At 40.9% G+C, this 20871-nt stretch overlaps 1 protein-coding gene across 2 annotated transcripts in view; it reads left to right on the top strand.

Moving 5' to 3' along the window:
• The window catches only part of VGLL4 (vestigial like family member 4), an 85018-nt gene that overhangs the window by 53917 nt on the left and 10230 nt on the right, over positions 1-20871 (top strand). For both annotated transcript variants that reach the window (XM_027887437.1, XM_027887436.1), the window contains one exon: positions 6187-6376. In XM_027887437.1, the coding sequence (XP_027743238.1) occupies positions 6187-6376 (190 nt within the window). The remainder of the gene's footprint in view (positions 1-6186; positions 6377-20871) is intronic.

The raw sequence follows: 20871 nt of genomic DNA, 5'->3' as shown, positions 1-20871 counted from the left end.
TTGTGGCAACTCTGCTGCCCTTCTTTCCATGCCATCAGTTTCTTACCAAGGAGACTCCTTCAGTTGGTACCTGGTTGACAGAGCAGAGAGAATTTTTCAGTCATTCAGTGATCAGCAGGGACTTTTTACGTGCCGTATATGTTTGTGAAGGAGTTTGTAGAGCTACTAAGCAGTTATCCGTACAAGTCAGTTGATGCAAGAGTGTGCAATGCTGTTTTGTGCAGCTGTGCTTGTACAGTGTGATCAGAGAGAATATGAGGCACTCAGTTTCTCACAGTACCTCTGAAGGAGCAAATGCCAATATACTTAGCTTTGAGGAGGCACATTTACTGCTTTGTGTCTTTTGCAATGTAGTGTTTGGTATATAATCCAGCATTTTCAAGACCTGTAAAGTGGAAAACTGCTTTAACCTGTGCTACTCATCTCTGAATACCAATATGTGTTTTGGAAAGGATCCTCAAGTGAGCTTGTCTGCAGACTGCACATCTATGCACTGTGCCTGATTTGTGTCTCCTTTGTACAGGGTTTTGAAGGAAGCAGAGGGAAAGTGAGTGGAGGTGATTTCACGCAGAGGTCACTATTTTATGCTTCTGCTTGCAATGTCAGGAGTAACGTGTCCCTCACTGGCAGGCATAGCCAGATGGAGGAGCCAGGACAGAATAGTTGATTTAATCACTGTATTTTGGCTTTAGCCATGGGTTTTCTGGCATACAGGTCTCTGCACAGTGGTAGCCAGAGCTTGGTTCCAGGAGTAAGTGCTTTTCATATGTTTTGTAAACAGAGGAGAGCAAACTTTTGCCAATTTTTCCGTATGTGTATGGGACTTTCTGGTCTCCTTAATTAGCCTTTTTGTTATCATACGAGAAAGTCTGTAAAATATGTATCAGATAAGGGAATCAGTAAGTTGGCTGCTGAAAAAATCTATTAATTATAATAAAAATATTTCCAAGATCTGATTTCATAGCAGCATTTTTTGCCGTTCTGTTGCCACTAATACTTAATTTTTTGTTGTTTTGTAGTTTGCTGTTTTATTATGCTCTCCCAATAGGCCCGTTTAATATATTCTAAAGGAAATACAACTACCATGACTCTGTTTGTAGTGTTTGACAGACTGCTTCCCAGAATTAAGTCTTATTTAATATATTCTGAAGAAGCAACCCAACAATAAAGTAATGGTAAAAAATTATACTTCCACATAAGAGATTTTGTTTGTTTGTCTGAGTGGGGGTTATACAGATTTTCAGAAATTCTATAAATATTATAATTTGTAACTTTTTCTTAGGGTATCTCTTATGGTGACCAAAGATTTCTTACTGAGGAGTCCGAATGCATTAATTCATTGTCTTTGCTCAAGCAAGTGAAGCAAATCTGCCTTAAATTACACATTTTTAAGGTTGTCTGTTTCACATAGATCTAATTTCTGGGGAATTTCCTAATTTCCGGGATATCAATTTTCTTACTGTACAGTATGCTATGAAGTAACACCCAGATTTTGGATGTGCAGCTGCAAAATCTGCACATTGATTCTCTGGTGCTGTATTGCAGTTCTTCTGTTTTGATAACTTGTTTTGTTGACTTGTTGAATTGAGTAATTTGTGGTGACTTCCCTACTTGGTATTTGATATCTCAAATCATGTGATTTTTTTGCTTTGTACATGAGTTGGAATTTTTATGCCATTTATCCCAATTTATGTTGGCACAGACTGACCTCTGTGTTTTAGATAGTGGAAAAAAACATACAATATTTTATAAATTAATTCCAATCTATTTGTGATTTATTATCCTCATGATTGTTAGAATACAGGAATAGAAAATAATATAAGTTTCATTTTGTATTATCCTTTTCCCACATAGATTACTTTTGTGATTATCTTGGCTTTTCAGCAGAAGTGCTTCATATGTCACAAAGCTAAATTTTGGTCTTGAATCAGTAGAGAAAACTGCCCTTGAAGATCTCCATGTACTATTCATTCCTGGGAATCTGGCCCTAGGAACATGAGGCAACTCCTTCCACTACTGAGAGTTTGTCTGCAGGTATTGGAAAAGGTAATTAAAAGTGTAATGCCCATTAAGTAAAGTCTGTTAAATGCTCTTGCCCATGATTTGATTAATTGATGGAGTGGCCTGAGGTCGTGGTAATTCAATCCAAGACCTTCAAGATAAGGACCCTGGTGACAAACACCACAACTGAGGAATTCATTATTTTTTTTCCAAAGTTAATGAAGTTGTTGGGAATTTACTCTCGTGAACAAATCCATTTATCAGACACAGAACAGGAAAGTAAAATGGGCAAGGGCAGTGCTGCAATTTTCTTTCAAGGAGTTTTATTTCAATCTGTCTTAAGGTCTGTATCATGTCAGTCTTCAGCTGGAAAGATGAAGTCTTTCATTTCTGGGTGGTAATTAATGCTTAGACTTCATGCATTAATAGTGGCCAGCAGGAGAGAGGAAATGGGGAGGGGGTAGGATATGGTCGTGCTGTCTCCGTGCAGCCCATGCGGAGCTGCTGGGTCAGAGGAAGGAAGCTGCCAAAATAGTGTCTGTTTTTTTTTCCAGTCTTTGGTAACTCCTGGAGTTCTCAGACACATTTAAGACTTCTCTGGTGTCCTGCTATCAAGTCCACACTTGTAAAAACACGACTTTTGCTGTCGTGATGTTTGTGTTGTGTGGACATTCAGGTGGGGATGCAGATACTGCTGACTGAGCTGCAAGAGAAAGGCAAATAGAGCTGGAGATCCACTGTTTACAGAGAGCTGTCCTGGTGGTGTGTAGGACTGAAAAGAGCCATGCTAGTTTAACAAACATTTAGTTTGCATGTGTTAATTGGAACCGCTTTCAGTTTAGGCTGGTAAGTGGTTAAAATAAAGAACATTCTTGCTGACCGCATGGACTTGAGTCAACTGAGAGTGCTGCTGCTCTATAGGCAGACACTACGTCACGGTGTTATCTTTGTTTAGCTTGTCTGTGCTTTTTATCATGTTGCCCAACAGTTTTAATAAAAAAAAGAGGGGGCGGGGGGAAGGGACTAGTATGAATAGTTGTAAGTAGAACTATCTGAAAGCAGCAGATTTGGAGTGCCTTACACCAGCTGCTGACTGAGACAAAGAGGAGCATTATGAGAGGCACAATAAATGTGTTTGCTATCTCTACTCTCAGTTGCAGGGCATACACAAGCCATCACAGTAATGAATTTTGAAGACTGGAGTTTGGACTTGGGGAATTTTATAGAACACAGTTGTTCTATCAGAGTGTTGTCTTGCCAGCTGCGTGATGCTAGTCTGGTTTCCATGGAGTGTGGTCAGCTGGGGGAGACAAATTTAGTCCCTAAAACAGCATTTGGGGCAGTAGTCTCCTTTGTGGTTTCTCCCTCTCTGTTTTAAATTCAAGTTTGGTAAGGAGGAAGGTAAAGAAGTCATCTTAAATTAAAAGCAGTTTTAGCCCTAATCAAATATACAGGCCTTACGAGAAGTCATGGTGCTGTACAAATTCAGTATATGAATAAGCAGTTTATCCCTATAAACAATGCAAAGAGATTTTTCCTCTTGATCTTGCCCTGCTATCTAGAACCATCTTTGGCATTGTTCTGCTTGCCTGATGTTGGCAGGATGGGCTGTACAAGGTGCTGAGCACTGGCCACTTGGCCACCCTGTCACTGCTGCCGGTCTGTCCTGTGTGAGACACACTGCTCCAACCTGCTCATTGCTCCCACGTGTTCAAGGGCTTGTTAATTTGATTCATTTTGAACAAATGGTCCTGTGGTGCTGATCAGATTCTGGTATATTTAACTGAAGGCCTTAGTGTTCCCTGCAAATGCCTTACCAAAGGAAATGCATTACCAAATTTGAAAGGCTTTTTTAATTAGAATCTGTTCCTTTCTTTGTTAAATTTCTTTGAAATGGATTTTCTTCTAGCATAGCTTTTTTACCAGATTTTGTACTCAATCTGGATGCTAATATATAAATGCTGTTCTTACCATCCATATAAGAAATGGAAATTTTTATTTTTTTATTTTAAGAAAAAAATCTCATTGCAGTAATTTAATATCAAGCTCTTACCTGTTGTTTGGGGGAAAAGGGAAAGTTTCTAATTTACTCAATTGAACAACAGCTAGAGATTTTTTGTTTTTTGTAAACACCCAAGTTAGCTTTCCATGGATATTTAAATAGCCTGTGTTCCTGTCAGGAGTTGCTCAGAAGTCAGTAGGAGTGAGTTGCCTACATGGGTTTGTAATTGCTGTAATGGAATTTTGTATTGGAGTCCTCAGAAGTGTTCAGAGATACTGCAGGGAGAAAAGGGATTGCAAGTGGGTGGGAGGACAGTATCACTGTTTCACTTTAGGTGGTGAAAGCTTTATCTTTTGACGCTGGTATTAACTTAATTTTTTTCAAAGACAAAAATGAGGGAGATTCCTCACAGAGAGGAACTGGTATGATGTGGTTAACTTTTAAGGTTTAGGATATGTAGGTGGAGGTTTCTGCTGGCAAAATATGAAGGCTGAATTAAAAATGCAGAAGTTTACTGGTCTGAAGACTATTTCTATGAGAGGTCTTTGTGATAAAGGCTGCTCTCGTGACACTGGAGCAGTTGCGGGGGCTTCTCAATTAACACTTTGGTTCTTTGGAACAGCAGAGGTCTGGATGTCTGTCCTAGAGCGTTTGCAGCAGGACACAGTTTTTGCTATTTAGAGCTGAGATGGAAAGTTCCTATTTAGATTTGGTGCCAGAGTCTTTAATAGAAATCGTGGCTTGTGGTGTATTATAGGTCAGCATGTATTTGCTAGTTTATATTATGCTGACTAAATTGGCAGAATGCTTATTTTTACTGGTAAACATTCAGGAGGTTTTCTCCTCACTCCTTTTTCCAACAAAATGGTATTTGTCGTGTGTGGAATTAGGGCAACATTTTATAAATCATCTGCCTCAGCGATGATGTGAAAATGTGTGGTGGTATACAAAGATTTCCATTGTCAGGTACCTCAGCACTGTGGATGGAGTTAACTCAGTCCTAACTTTAGATCTGGAAATTATGGCTGTGTAGAAAACAAGGTGCTTCTGGCAGTGTAAGGAAAAATACAAATTTTAAACTCTAGCAAAGGTGGCTATTTCAGAGATACTACCAGAACAGGTAACTCTGGTTAATTTAGCTCTTCTACAGGCCCCTGATGAAGCCTCAAAAGCATTTTTTAAACATCTTTAAATCCCTATGAGGTCTAAATATGGCCTGTGGCTGTTAGGATGGGAGTTCCAGTGAAGTCTGTAAGTGCTGGTGAAGTGCAGCACTGTGCTTCAGGTGATACAAGTAGGGAGACATTTAATTGAAACTGGAAAAGTGCTGTGGTCACGCTTTATACCTGTTTAGCAACGATATGTCCATATGTTTACGCAAAGGCAACTCTATCATTGCTGAAATTATTTATACAGAGCTCCTGTATGCTGTGAGTGGCATTTTCTGGTAAGGGATAGATTACATAAAAATTTGTAACCTACTCGAGAGTCTATGCCAGTCTGCCTGGATGGAAATTAGCATTATCCAATTGAAATTCTGTGATTCCTGTGCTGGAGAATTGTGCTCTTTGTTCACAACTCCAAAAACACAGTTTTAAAGTACTTAAAACTTGCAGTAGCAAATTCCAATTTTTTTCCTTATTTTTCCCTTGCATAGTTATATACCAGACAAGCTTGTTTTGGACAGCTTTTTGTAAAGGGAATCATCTGAGAATTTGAACGTTTATTCACCTTTACATCTTGGATATTTGGCATAAATGTGAACTGTAGTCCTGGAATTTATAACCACAACTATAAGAAAAGGAACAAAGCTTATTTCACTGTGAGTAGTCATGGTTTGCAGAGTGAGGTAGTCAAAGCTCAATGTTGGAATTGCAGCCTGTGAAAAGGAACGTTTCTGAGTAAAAAAAGCTGTTGCAAAGGTGAGTTAGCTCAACCTTTCAGATCATCTGGGGTGAGCTACCCCCTCTCTTATGCTCCTTTTCTCAACTTTTTGTCCCAACATAAAGCACTGGAGTGTGGTTTATGATGCCTTGTTATGGTACAACCATGTTAAAACATGGCTGTGCAGTTTGGGAAATTTTGAAATTTGGGTGAAATTTTTCTGCAAGCGTGTTTTCAGAGCATGTTATTTCATCTGTCTTTTCCCTGCTGTGTTCATTCTCCGTTTTGTTCTCCCGTAGGTGAGGCAGCACTGAGAGGTGAGCCCCGAATGCAGCCCCTTCCCGTGTCCCCAGCGCTTACCAACCACCGGACGGGCCCTCCTCCCATCAGCCCCAACAAGAGGAAGCTCAGCATAGACCAGGGGGACGAGGAGCTGGACTGTGAAAACGACCACGTCTCTAAAATGAGTCGGATGTTCAATCCACATCTGTAAGTGCCTTGCTATTTAAGGTTATCCTCTGCATTTCTCTGTGTGCTCAAATCGTGCCCTGGCTAAAAACTTTGCCCTTGATTTTTCTTTTGTTCCAGCTTGTATGAAAGATGTACTTAAAAGCTGCTGTGATTAGATGGGGTTTCTCGTTTTCTTTTGTTTTTGTACAGCATGAAGTAACAGGAATTAGCTCAGCTATTTATAGTAAAACATACGTATTCATGTTGCAATTTCTAAAGTATTGTTCAGTTGTTCTTTGTAATCTGCCCCTTTCACTTCCCCCGATTCTGGGCACTCCGTGCGGATGGGGGTGGGGAGGCAGGAGGAGGAGAAACAGAAATGCTTTGCATTTTTTTGAGGCCAGGAACTTGTGAGCCAGCTGCTCCCTGGTCTGCCTTGACAACTGGGCAAGCTGCAGTTGTTGCTAAACGTTACTGAAGGATTGCAGGGTGCTCTGACAGTCAGATGTGGAATGTGTCAGACAGGTAAGGTGTTGGTGAGTGAGGTGCATGTGTTGGGCAATCAGCAAATGCCATTCTTGCTGTGTTCTCATTCCTGGGAATGCAAGCGTGGTTGGCACAAAGTTCAGACTTAGAGAATTCCTTTCATTCTTGACTGGAGGAAGCCATGGAGCGGTTCAGCAGCACAGGGCAGCCCATGCCTGGCCCTGCTGCCTCAGCTCCTGCAGCCCCAGCATTCCGCGCATTCCACGCTGCCCTGCACTCTGGTGTGGAGATGTGGACAGAGGTATCTACCCTCAAATAAATCACCACAGTGTTAGTCAGAGGCTGGGCCTGTAGTCTGCACTCTTGGAATTTGTTACAAATCGGGAATCCAGCACTGAAGTAATGCAAAACAATAAAAGCTCACAAGCTGAAAGAGACTTCACAACAGACCTCTCTTCTTTCGCCTAAAAATTTAACTCTTTGTAGCCTTTCTTTGGATCTGAGTGCTGGTACTGGAAAGAACTATGTGCTATGTTTTGTGGTGCCCATGCATTACACAACCAAAGAGATTTATGGCATTTTTGAAACATTATGCAACTTTATGGGGAAAAGTGTGATTTCTATTTTTTAAAAAAAACTCATTTTCTAGTGATGAAAGAAAACACAGCTGGCACATATGTACATTATAACACTTTATATAGTGGAGGCCATAAAAATAATGAAGTCTAAACCAGCAGACTCTTGTGCAACCAAGGTTCAAAACTAAAAGATACAGGCAGTTATTTTAATGATCCCGTAGATATACATTAAAGCTATCCAATAGTTTCCAGTATGGTATATTTTTACGATTCTACTCAATGGATTCTTTCTGTGATTTTGTACATGAAACATGCATCCTCTTATAATAAAAAGCACTGATTTTCTATCCAGAGTTGATGTGATTTAATATGTTTCAATTAAACCATCTGCTGCAGATGAATTATAACCTAAAATAGGATCCATGAGGCCATCTTTTTTTCTACTTTATTTTGTAAGTTTGTTCTGGAAAATATGCTTTCAATGGAATATTACAAAAACTGGAACTTCTATGATGCATCTGAAATAGCTGAATGTCTGTGTATTTCAGATATATCAGAAAAGTTCACAAACATTCTTTAAATTTTACTCCCATTTCCTTGCCACCACAGTCAATGAAGGGTTTTTTTTCATGTTTTCCCTCTTTTTTGGATTATGATGTTCTGATTTAACAAATGAAATGGATTACTCAAACTCTGTGGAACTGTCCTAAAAATTTTGCTTTGGAGATGGGAAGTGTGTTGTAGAAGCTTGAGTTTTTCACAATAAGTAAAAAGACAGTAGGTCTGGGGAAATAGATATTTTACAGAATGCATTAATGGCAGTGTGTGACTTGGAGGTTCTAGAAAGTATAAGTTTGACCACATTTAATTTAGAAAACCAAATCTGTAAGATGTGGAGTGTGGAGACTAGATGGCTCAGTATCTTTGCTGATAGCAAAGTCTGAGTCTCCTTTTCAGGACCAAGTCCCCTGAAAGCATAGGATGAAAGAGTTGGTGATACAAAATCTGGGCACAGGGACCATGATCAATATTAGGCCTACAGACTGCACATCTCTGTGCACAGTGTGTAAATCTGGGCTTCTCTGGCTGAATGCCTCCAGTGATTCCCAGTGTCCAGATGGGCACACCATTTTCATTTGGAAGTCAATGCTTAGAAGACAGAAGTCTTTATAACCTCCAGCAGCTTTTGGTCAGGCATTTGGATCTTTGTGATGGTACTGGTAGAACTGGGAAGCAGCTGTGCATTCATCCTCTTAATGCCAGCATCTTGTGGTTGGAAATGTAATGAAATGGGACAAGAATTGTGTGGTTCATTATAAATGGTAGAACCTTTCAATAGCAATTTGGTCTTAACTCTTAGGTAGCAGCACCCCACTGTGCTTCAGTGGAAATGAATCCAATTAAAGGCTTTGAATATTTTATTAGAAATCCAGTTATGCCAGCCTTTTGTTTGGGAACAGAGAGCTTTGAGATATTCCCTGCTCAGGTGTAACTCCCTGGACTATCATCTGTGAGTGTTTTTACTTTTATTGTGGAAAAACACAACTATTGGAGTACAGTGTCCTGAGCAGAGTGAATCAAACGCCCTTGCAAAGCTCCTGGGGTTCTGAAATATGTAATGGAATTTCTGTGCAAAGAAAATTTATCAAAAGCTGTTTTCAAAGGAGATAATTCTAAGCTTTAAGATAATAAAATGTACTTGAGACCTTGTGGATTATTTTAAAAAAATCAGTTCATGGTGCTGCCTCCCTTACTTATCTATTTCATAAAGCTTTTATATTTTTGTGTTGATAGAGGTTGTGTGCTCCCAGAAGCTCCTCACTGGGGAGAATGAGTATTTGCACCCCTAATTAATGACAGGTAATATGAAATTCCTTTGTTTGCATTTCACACTTTCTGATGTGTCCCTCAGGTATTTTACTTGAAATGCATTCACTAAAGTTTAATCTTGCTGAAGTAAAAAGTGCTTTTTGCACCTCACTTCATTTTCTGGTGCTGTGTGAAGTAGAAGTGCACTTGTTTTGAGCCTCAGGTTGAAACACACCTTTGTTTTCACGTGAATTCACTAAAATCACTCTGATTTACAGGAGAGTAATTAGGAACTGGGATTATGTGAGCATTACATGTGTGTGTTTGGGCAGGGGTCCGGTTGTTCTGCCCCAGGGGTGCGCCTGGGGAAGCCTGGGGGGTGGCACTGCCCGGGCACGGCCGAGCCTGGCCGAGGGTTCCCCCTCTCCCTCCTCTTGGGTTCCCTCCCTCCCTCCCTCCCTCCCACTCTCTCCCGGGTTCCCGCAGCCCCGGGAATACAAAGAGCGCCTTGTCCCAGCCGGGCACACACAGCCCTGCCCGCGGGATGCGCCGCCGCCCTCAGCGTCCCCAGCCCCCCATCCATCAGCCGGAGGTGCCCGGGCCCAAGAGTTTTAAAGAGAAATAACCATTTGAGTTCCTATTGTGACCACTGGTTTTGTTTGCTCGTGGAATAGACCAGACTGGAAGCTGGGGTTTGGAATGAGAAGGCTTGTGAACAGGGTATTTCTGCTTGTTAGGATTCCCATTTGGTTTGTTGGCATTAGGGTTGCAATGAAAATCAATTTCTATACAAAAATCACCTTGTGGCAAAACGTTTGCAGTTGTTAAGCTGATGTCTGAGGAATAATCATCTCTTGGTTTGTGCGATATATAATTTGGCTTTTTTTTGTAATAAAGAAAGGTCTGCACATGAATAAGGTACTTTAATGTGTCATGCAAAATGATGTGTAGTTTCAGACATAAACCATCCAGACCCAGGCTCTTGTGTTTCAAATTCTGGTTTGTCTTCGCTTTTGTTACAAAAAAGAATCATGTCAGTCCCCCCCATAAGACTCCTGAAGTGTGGAAGCTGCCCTACACCACAAGTTTTTACCATGAACATCAATGGCATTTGCTCACTTTAATGACACTGTGATAAAAATCACCAAGGCAGCCTTTAAAAAAATCTGTCCTAAAAATGACCTATATTCAAAGACCACAAAATAATTCAGGTTAGAACAGGTCATTTCATCCAGCCTTGTCCTCAGAGCAGCGTCAGCTGCATCTTCTTCAAGCTTGCAGTAGCTCAAAGCCAGAAATGTTAAGATCTGAAGTACTCAATAAAACAAGGCTGTCCTCATTAGAGGAGGACTCTGTCACCTTCCTCCTTACCATTCCCTGAGCCTGGTTGAGAACCCAGAGTGGAAAAGGTCCTCATTGTGGAGGAGGCTCCAGCTCCAGCAGGGCTTGAAAAGATGCAGAATTTGCTTGCAGAGGTAGTGTGGGAGTTGTCAGAGAAGTTCTTTCCTGCTAACTACTCCTTTTTGGGTTCCAGGCTTCATGTGGTATTAAGAATATGTTTACACTATCACTTTATTGTGACAAATTGGAATTGGATAAAAACCCCAACACAGAATTCTGAACACCCAGAGTGTTTCTCATTTGGTGAGTGAAGCATCTTCACTCAGTCCTCTGGGCACAAATATGCTCTTGGAGTATTTAAGGTTCAGCTGAGGTTCTCAAAGCAGTCCTGTTGAAGCTGAACTCTGTATTGCCAGTGGGACTGATACAATGTGACTGTTGTTGATTAACTGTTCAAAGAATCATAAGGCAGGTTTCAAACTGCTCTTCCTAATTTTTTTTTCTTTGCTTGAATGATGGACCGAATCAATCAGATGTATTTCCTTATTTACTAATGGAAATTGCACAATACACAAAATTACTGTTCAGTTGTTTTCAAGAAATATATGTTTAATTGAACCTTCAGAGATGGACTTGAAAAAGCCACCATACTTCAGTAAATATTAACACTGAATTTTACAGTTCTTAGCCAAGGGAGAATTTCAGAAAGCACTCCAGTCCCTTTCAGTTCAAGCACGTGTGAAAGGTTTGTTATGAACAGTTCCAGGGCTAAAAGCAATCTGATTGATAGCTTATCAGTCCTTTACAAAAAGACCTATCTGTCAAAGTTTGGGTATATGTTGAAGTACTTGAAAAATCAAGTAATGCTAGCTCAGGTGTCTCCTCCACTTGCAAACAGAAGGGGTTTGTTAGCCAGCTCCAGATTTCTGCTTGATATCATGTTTCCCACTTTCATTTTACATCTCATGTGAAGGAGCATAACCCTTCCAATAGTGTGGCAAGGCTCCAAGATGCCTTGTGAGGGGAGAAACTGTGTTAGTGTTGCACAGGGGGTCCAAGCACCCATACGGAGGTTTAAACACCCATTTAGGGAAGGTGCCTGGGGGCCTGTGCACACAGGGATGGAACATGAATCACCTAGTTGGAAGAGACTCATAAGGATCATTGAGTCCAACTATTAAGTGAATGCGGAATCTCTTGAGCCCTGGAATTGGATTTCTACCCCAGGGTGAAAGTAAAATTTTACATTGTGTGAATTTTCATATATTGTCATGGGGTGAAATTTGGCACCAATCTTAAAGCCTGATATCTAAGTAAGAGACAAGAAAAGAACCAGTAACCTTTGCAAATGTATTCTAAATGTATATCCTAACCCCATGGAAACAAAGGTTTAATCTCACTTCTTTCTATTTAACCATTTTCCCAGATGTTTCCTGCAGTTTGACAGATGTGCTTTTTACTAGAAAGTTGCGCTCTTGAGAATTAGAATGTTATGGACACGGTTGCTATAGACAATGACTCTGTGAGAGTAAGATTTGGAATAAAACCTTACATGAATTTCTAGTTGAATCAGTAGTTTTGTTCCGCAGGCTGGCAGTGCGGGTGCTGGAGGGCCACAGGCACAGCCCTGTGGGTTTAACTCCTGCCGCTGGGTTGCTGGGTCTGGCTGAACCAACGGCTGTGATTCCCAAACATGATCTGGGGGAGGGAGCTGATGGATCTCCCTCCCAGGAGACTCTTACGGTGACGAGACAAGCAGGCCAGGGGTCAAGTGCTGCGCCGGGGGCGATGCCCGGAGTCAGGAGGGACCCTGCCCTGCACTGGGGCCAGGGCTGGGCTGCCTTTAAGGTTTATCTGGGAAGAAAGAGAGGAGGGAAATAAAAGGGCTTCACTGCCATTGCAGTCTGGAGAGTTTGACCTCAGTGACGGGACCACTTCTCCCAGAGGGGAGGGAATGCTGCTGGGATCCTCGTGCTGCGCTGCTGAACAGATCCTGTGTGGATGGATCCGGTGTAGATGGGTCTCATGTGGATAGGCACCTGGTGTGAATGGGTCCTGTGTGAGTGGATACTGTGAAGATGGACACTTACGTGGATGGATCCCATGTGGATGGGTCCTGGTGTGGATAAATTGAACGGTGGGTGGACACCTGTGTGGGTGTACACTCATGTGGATGGATCCAGTGTGGGTGGATCCCTGTGTGGATGCATCCCATGTCTGTACCTCTCAGCTCACGTTGAGCTGCCTCTGCATTTCTTACCTAACTGCACTGGTGCTGTACACAAACTGCAGCTCCTCATTCCCATTGTAAATGTTCCCAAAGCACAGCAGGATGGGCCCATAACAGCAGCTGCTGTACCTGTGGGACCATGTGTGCAGGAGATGGGATATGCCTGGTTTACTGACCAGAGCACTGGATACCAGGTGTGGAAGGAGAGGGGTGGGTTTGGCAAGCCATGGGAACAGCCTTCAGAGCATGTGGGGAGAGCTTGGCATGCTGCAGTTACTGCTGCATGCTGTGTTCAGTGTGGCACAATGTGCTGTGCTCTATAAGGAACAGTCACACAGTGCAGTCACATCGAGGTCAATTCCGATGTTCCTGTCACAGTCCTGCTTCTACAGTCCTTGTCTGTCCAAGTAATTTGTACCATATGTGTGTGAGCCATGTGGGCATGACTGGCATCACTGACGTTGTGCTGCCTGAATGATGCTTCATGAATCTTCTTAGTCACATTTTTAATCAGTAACTTTCATTATTCATAAACCAATACTTTAAAAGGGGGGAGAAAGGAGGAAAATGAGTAAAATCCCCAAACATTTTTGCTTGTGGTTTGCTTTTCTAACTAAAGTCTCCTTTAAATCAGAAACTGCAGTGAGAGGATACTGTTGATTGCAGAGTGCAATGTGTAACTGGGGCGCCTGAGCTGCAGAAGTGCCCTCTAAACATCCAATGCTACTGGGGTCGCTTTGGTTATCAGCTTTTCAAAGGAATTGTTTTACTATATTGGTAAGAATAGTTGTGCAATTTACAATGAAGCTGTTACTGTATTATAGTGCTTCTAGAGGTTTTGGTAATTCAGACTTTATTAGCAATTACAGTTTCAATAAACTTCTAATGAAATGTTTATTCCTTTTATAAAACAGCCTGTGAAAAAAATCTAATTTCTTAAAACCAGTTATTTATACACTATTCTCAGTCTAAAGGCTTGAAGAGCTTGGACATTCTTTGAGAGTTACTGAAATTTCTGTATGAAAGTGAATTATTGTACTTTCTCTGCTTTTCCTGCTGCACATCAGCTAATGTTACAGTGTGTATCTGATGGATAGAGACCACAATTCATAAGCTTTAAGGATCCAGGCCCTTTTCCCTCTTTCTCATAAGACCCACTGAAGCTGGAGATTAGGCACAGTTAATTCCAGCACCGTGACCTTATTTTCAGAGATTGGGTTGTGTTGTTAAAGCTCTTAATAAATAAACCTGCGATTCTCATGTTGTTGGTATCTTTTACTTCCCACATCATCTCTTTGAAAAAAAATTTTTTATATGCTCCTCTACTGTAAGATTTTCACTTGATGCATTTTTTATATGATGGAACTAAGTAAAATCCCATGAACTGGTGAGAATTAAGGATTCACAGATTGACTTAAGCTGGTGCCCACTTTTACAAAAACAGTTCCATGACAGCCATTGAGTGATGAACAAAAATATTTTTTCCAAATAAAAAAAATTAGAAAATATTGTGCAGAACAGCCCAGTGCATCCTCTAAGAAAGTGTAACTGCCATTTTTTATTTCCTCTGACAGTCCTGCACAGCGTCACCACTGAGTTTTCCCAAAACCTGTAGAACAGACTGATGCACCCTGGCAGTACTGAGCTGATCTTGCTGCACTGGGACATGACCCACTGCTGTATTTTCTGTTGCAGCCTTTCTGTGACATTGGCCTGTGGTGTTCTCTGTGTGATCGTAAAGAGTTTTTATGGTATTTTCCAGTGACTCGGTATAAAAGGTTTGTTGCCTGTGCCAAGTTGAACTTCAAAAGGATGTTAATATGGCTGAATTATAAAAGCTGCACATGACCCAATTCATGAATTGGTAGAATATAGGAGGAAGTGTCTGCCAGAGATGTTTGGGTGGGCAGTACAGTGGGTACAAATGAATCCCTTTACAGCCACCTCTGAATTTTTCCAGTAACTCCTCTGATCTTCGAGCTGTTTGCATGGAAGCTTCTTTGCTCTTTCCCTATACTGTCAGATTTTCCTTCCTTCTTGTTAGAAACTCTAGGGAAAGTTTGGAGTGTCTCTTTAACCTCATCTTTTTATTATTTACTTTTCTGGAAGTTCTCCCCTCCAAGCATTCAAAGTGCCTTACGGACTTGAAACAATTCAGATTTCAGCACAGATGCTTTTAGTTTCCCTTCCAGCAGTGACTTGCCTTTCTAGGTCCTGTTCTGCTTATCCCAGTATCTGCATTAGCCTGCCTTGTTCTCCAGAAGTGAGCATTGACAGACTCCCTCTGCTTCACCAGCTTTGTTTGACTGTCTCAGAATAAGGTTATTGTGCCTCCAAGTAGCTCCCAGCTACTATGGCGACTTCTCTAGAGTTTACTTTTGAGATGGAAATGAAATCTTAGTTGTGGGTCCTGACTGGCAGCTGTAGGATTGAGTTTCTGGCATGCTTTGATATGTCTGAGTTTTGCACTTTTACTGAAACTACCTTCCAAAAAAGCGCTCTCTGAACTGCAGTAGCAGCATCTCATAAAGACAGACCACATCCTCTGCAGTGCCTTTCTCAGCTTCCCAAATGTTCAGTTCTTCTGTCTTTTGTTCTTCACAGTTGGCAGAAATAGTTCTTCCGTTATGCATTTTTCTAATGTGTTGTGCAGGATTTTCCAAAGGCAGCCGAAGCTACTGTTGTTCTTTCAAGAGGGAGTTCTGGAGGGGTGGCTGAATCAGATAAATCTCAAAGGTTAGTTACTTGTCCTGTCTCCTTCCCAAGAACCGTGCTGTTCTAGGCAGAGCTGGGAGAGTGAAGCCAGAGATACCCCCTTGCAGGGTAGAGGACCAGAAAGTTTCTCCTCTTTGACTGAGGGATGAATACTTTTTGTCCTCAATCCTTGAAAATAAATCAGAGCTGATGGCAGCTGTACTCAGCTGTTGGCTCCCACCTCGAAGGAGTTAAACAAAACTTTGAAGATGTGAAATGGGATTATGTTTATACTCCAGAAATCACTGTACATTTTAGGCAATTTTTTAAGCTTACTGCAATAACCAGTTATACCTGGACACTTGTTACTGTGGTAATACTGAAATGATGGAACTTTCTGTTGTTCTAGCTCCACTTTTTGAACAGTTAATGATTGTTAAAATTTATTTAATTTTCCTAACAGGCTAATTCATATTTACAGCTGCCTCAACAGAATTAATGACATCACTTACCATTTCAGAATTTTTCTGGATATTTAACATGTGTTAAAATTTTGTTGTTTGCATCTCAGGTATGGTTTAATTTCTTCAAAAAATTATGAACTTTAGAATGAGCCATCAGGTGTACCAAGAAAAATGAGAACCTAAATGTAGGAGTTAGAGTAGGCTTGGAGTTGAGCAAACAGGCAGTACCAGTGCAGAGCAGAGAGATTAGTGGGAGATTTTTCCCACCTTTTTTTTGAAAGTTGAATTACAGGTAACCTGCAGCCTGTACCTATTGCAGTGAGGTAACTTTGTCAGTGTTTCTGCATTATATATATGTACACGTGCTCCAGCAGTGATGTAACTTTTAATTTCATGAAAAGTTTTACTTGTGGATGGAATTAGTGATTACTTTTATGAAGAAACCAGCGCTACCTTTTAAAACAATCCTATGAGTGTTGGAGCAAAGATGACCAAATATTAGAGAAAAAAATTCCTGTGAGAAAATAAGTAGGATCTGAGGTTGTGCTAATTGATTTTACTGTACATTTGATTCAGATTTTAGTTTTGTGGGTTTGTCTTTGGCCTGAGTTCTTACATCATGTGGTTCTCTTGCATTCTTTCATACTTCTGAGTATTAGGCCTTCAGGAAGAGAAGCTCATCTGTGTCTGAAAATTTGTTCTTGGTGCAGGCAATAATGGGACACTCCTTATGCATTTCACAGCTTATTATTGATTACTGTGAAATCTGTCCTCCTTGTTGATTCCACTTGTGACAATCTTGTCAGAGATTTTATCTCTGAAAATCCTCTTTTGATGAGAATAAGTATAGAAAGTCTGGCTTGTGTTTGTTTATATGTAAGATTATCCTATTTGTTATTTTCAGTAGTTTACACTTCTCATTTCAAAGGTCTTTCCATTAGCTGTAGCACTAAGCTGAAAAAAATATCATTAATTGAAACTTTTTAAGGAAAGGAACTGCAGAATTCCAACTAAAGAGGAGTGGGGAGAGCAGGGAAAATTGATGTGGTTGGTGCATGTGTGATTTGGTCTCTGAGAGAACTTGTATAAATATGATATTTAATTTTTCAGACTGGGGCTGGTGCTCAAGTTAAAAATTTAAAAGAACAAAAGCTCTTTTCTTGGAGGAGTTAAGTTTAATTATTGGTGGCTGGAGAAGTTTGAGGCAGTGCTTGAAATCCTGGGTGGCTCTTAGGAGTGGTTTATAGCCGGAGGCAGAAAGTGAAGGCTCAGCCGCCTCTTTCTGTCCTTGTTAAACCACACTGGGATGGGCAAAGGAGCGGAGGATGTGCCGGGCCAGGCCAGACCTCAGTGATACACAGAGCCCTCTGGAGCCAGCTGGCCCCAGCAGGACCGAGCAGGAGACATGGATGCTCCAGGGCTGCTTCCAGAAAGGCCTTCTTGGGAGAGCATTGCCAGCTTGACCTGAGCGTTGGTACAAAAACATGAGCTTTAGTTTGCCCAGATTTCCTGCAGGGATGAAGTTACTGTACAAATAATGTTAAAATATCAGCTGTGGAAAAAAGGGAGGACATTCATTACCTTTCTTGGGAAAGCCTATCGTGTGTCCAGGTTCTGTGGCAGGAGTGATTCCTGCAAAAACAATGATCTCTGCAAGTTGCCTCTTTGAAGGCTTTTTGGAATGGAGTACTGAGCCATGAAAGGGAAAGGCTACTTGAAGGAACTGCAAAGCATAAAGTTAATAAAATTGAATGGGAAATTCTGTATTCATATATTTAAATGACAGTCATTCAGAGGAGATGTGGTTTGAAGGGGGCATTGGGCTATTTGGAGTATTTTTTCATGTTACAAATACTTCAGATAATTAGCTGACAGAGCAAAGTGATATTACTGTCAGTTTTATTTGGGTTGTTGGGCAGTTTTTTTTTAGTGAGTTCAGCTTGCTTAAAAAAATCTGAGTAAAGAACACTCAGCATTTTTCTCTATGCTTATGCATCATTGTATTTTGAAATACCATCTTAAATTCTAGTTTTTCCACCTCACAGTAACACAAGTAATGTAGATAAAAGTAGATACTTTTGCAGGAAATGATCCCCCTCACGTGGAGCAGATATTCAGTATCAGTGGATTGTAAATCCTTAAGGAGTCTAACAAAAGCAGCTGTCCTTTTTCAGACTTTAGAGTTTGTGAATAAAGACAGTAAAAGGTGTTAGAAAACAAATATTACAAAGATGCTAAAATATTTAAATCATATTTGACTTGTTACACAAATGGAAGTTTGCTCTTAAGCATTGTGTTTGTGTAAAGAAAACATTTTGCATAGTTGTTCTTTGTGCAAGTGAAACCCACTCCTCTGTACAACCATTTCAAGTCAGAGCTCCAGTTCTGCCAAAGAGAGTGTGATTTCTTCTCTTGGAGGTACAGTAATGCTTTTGGCAACCGTTCCTTAAGGATCTGCAGGCTGGAAGTGAGTGCAAGCAAAACTGTCCCCTTGGCTGGGCCTCTTTTTTCCTTTTCCCTTAAGCAGCTGGCAGAGTTCTCTTGTTCCTGTAAGAGAGTGTGAATTACCAGCACTCTGTGCCAGCGGACAGAACAGCTAAAGGTTCTGCAGCAAAAAATGCAAACAATGCATTTTGGTACCTTTGAGCTGGTTCTGAGGAGGGCTGGAGCGTTACTTTCAGTTAGAAATTTCTTTAGAAGCAGACTGCAGCAGAACTCCAGTCAGGATGTGTGTGGTTTTGGTATGACATCCACCCGAGCACATGATGCTTGGTAAGTGCTGGAGTCCGGGTTATGATTCATTGGGAAGCAACATGGAAAACAATTGTCTGTTTTTCAAGTGTTGGAGAAATTAATTTTAGGTTGGAATTGTGTGTAATTTTGCTAAAATAAACCTGCCACTAGCTGGAATTACCTGTGTTAGCAGGCAGGAAGGGTGGTGGGTATGACTGGTGGTCTCACAATGGGAATTGCTATTTTTTAAGCCAGTGGAGTTGCACTGGCATCTGCCCCACTGCACGTGGAGTCCAGGGTTGCATATGCTGGTTTTTAAGACAAAGTGGAGTCTGGGGATGGCAAAGCTGTTTAGACAGCTGGATTTATTTGTAGTATATATTTTTAAGTTCTTTTTCAAACTTGGTCAGAAATCCTCCTTTATAATTTTCTGCCCTTATGTTTGACCTAAGAGATGCATCTTTCCTTGTTCAGTGCATGTGGAATGTTTAAGCTGAGGGACTTCACTGAAATGTAATTATCTTCACACATATGCAGTTTTGATGCCCCCTCAGATAAAGTCTAATAGCAAAACAAGAATGACTTCTCTCAATAATAATAATAATAATAATAATAATAATAATAATAATAATAATAATAATTTTAAAAATTGTAGCAAATATTCCATTTCTAATAGAAAATTATCTCTAAAGTGTCATTTTAAAATTACTTAATAATGGGAAATTGATGAATACCCTATAAACAATAAGTATAGTTGTCTTACAAGTGCAGTCAGATATCTGTAGGATTTGCTGCTTATATTTAAATAGGAGGGACTAACAAGTGCTGGTGTATTTTCACAAGGGCAGAGCTATCATGTTACTGTCCCACAGGGTGCTGTAGCATTTCCAGCTGGGCTCAGAAAAAATAATATCTGATGTGGAAGTAGAACCTTCAGATATTTTTCTTTTTTTTTTGCAAAGACTATATAGTTGAAGGTAGATGAATTGAGGAGAGGATCTTTGAAGAGTGGATTATAAAGCAGTTCCCTGGCCAGAAGAGGAGTTGTTCTAATTTAGGAAGAGGGCATTATTTGCCTACAGAAAGGGCTGGGGTGTGGCCTACTGAGATTGCTGAGATAACTCAATAATTTTAGGTGTCTTGAGGGAAAGTCTGCCTGCTGTACTTGTTCCTGGCATCAGGCTGATCCCACTGCCCAGTTCCTTGGTCCCTTCCAAAAACCTTAGCAGGAAAGTGTTGTTGGGTTTTTTTGTGTTTTGGTTTTTGTTAGGGTTGTGTTTTTTGTTTGATTTTTTTGTTTGGTCGGTTTTTTGGGGGCAAGCAAAACTATCAGTTCACCCATATTTAGGGCTGTGACTTTTTGTTTAAAGCAAGGAAAGTGAAATAGATGCTGTTGTGTAAAACGGAAAATTTATTTTGCTTGGGAATTTCAGTAAGTGTTGTTCAGTGGTCACTTGACAGCCCCATCCCCCATAAATGCAGCACTAAGTTGTTAAAAAGTGACTTGTAAGACAAAACCCCCAAACAACTGTTGTAGCTGCATTTTTTGCCTAATTTTACAAGTATTTTTGATGGAGAAAACTAAATTTTTCCCTTGAAAAATCAACTTGTGCTTATTAAAACAGAAAAATTCTGAACAGAGATTATTCTTTTCTTTGAGGGAGTGAAAACTAGGAATGTGCTGGAGCTGTAGGTGGTTTTGCAGCCTCCAAATGGCCATTTAAATTGTAGTAGACCAGATAATATTTTGTTGAAAACTAAGAATTTGGCTTGCAGCCACCAAAGATTCTGCATTGCAGCACGAAGAACAAGCCATCCCTGCACAGCCTTCATTTAAACAGTGATTTTTGCCATGGCTTTTCATGTTGCTGCTTCCCAGGATATCTCATGGCTGTTGTGCTATTTCTGAAGTTCCCCACTTGCTTCCTTGGGGCGGGGCAGGAGGGTTTAGTTGTGTCCAGGAGCTGTTTCCGTACTGTAATTCAAGGGGAGGCTACTGTACGTTAAATATAGAGTGCCCTGCCATTAACTCACACTTGCATCAGTCATTAGCTCAGAGCGCTGCAAGCCCAGACTTTCCTGCTGAGCGCTGCTCTTGCAGAGCAGGGGAATTGAAACAGGCCCAAAGCTGGGAGAGCGATTCCTGGGGGATTTGAGCTGCTTTATGCTGTCCAGATCCAGCCTGGGAAACACACGATG

Source organism: Empidonax traillii, unplaced genomic scaffold (assembly GCF_003031625.1).
Source record: "Empidonax traillii isolate 1590-97213 ecotype Southwest subspecies unplaced genomic scaffold, ASM303162v1 scaffold209:size809316, whole genome shotgun sequence".
Taxonomy (NCBI): domain Eukaryota; kingdom Metazoa; phylum Chordata; class Aves; order Passeriformes; family Tyrannidae; genus Empidonax; species Empidonax traillii.
The sequence above is the reverse complement of the archived record's forward strand: the minus strand, read 5'-3'. Positions and strand labels throughout refer to the sequence as shown.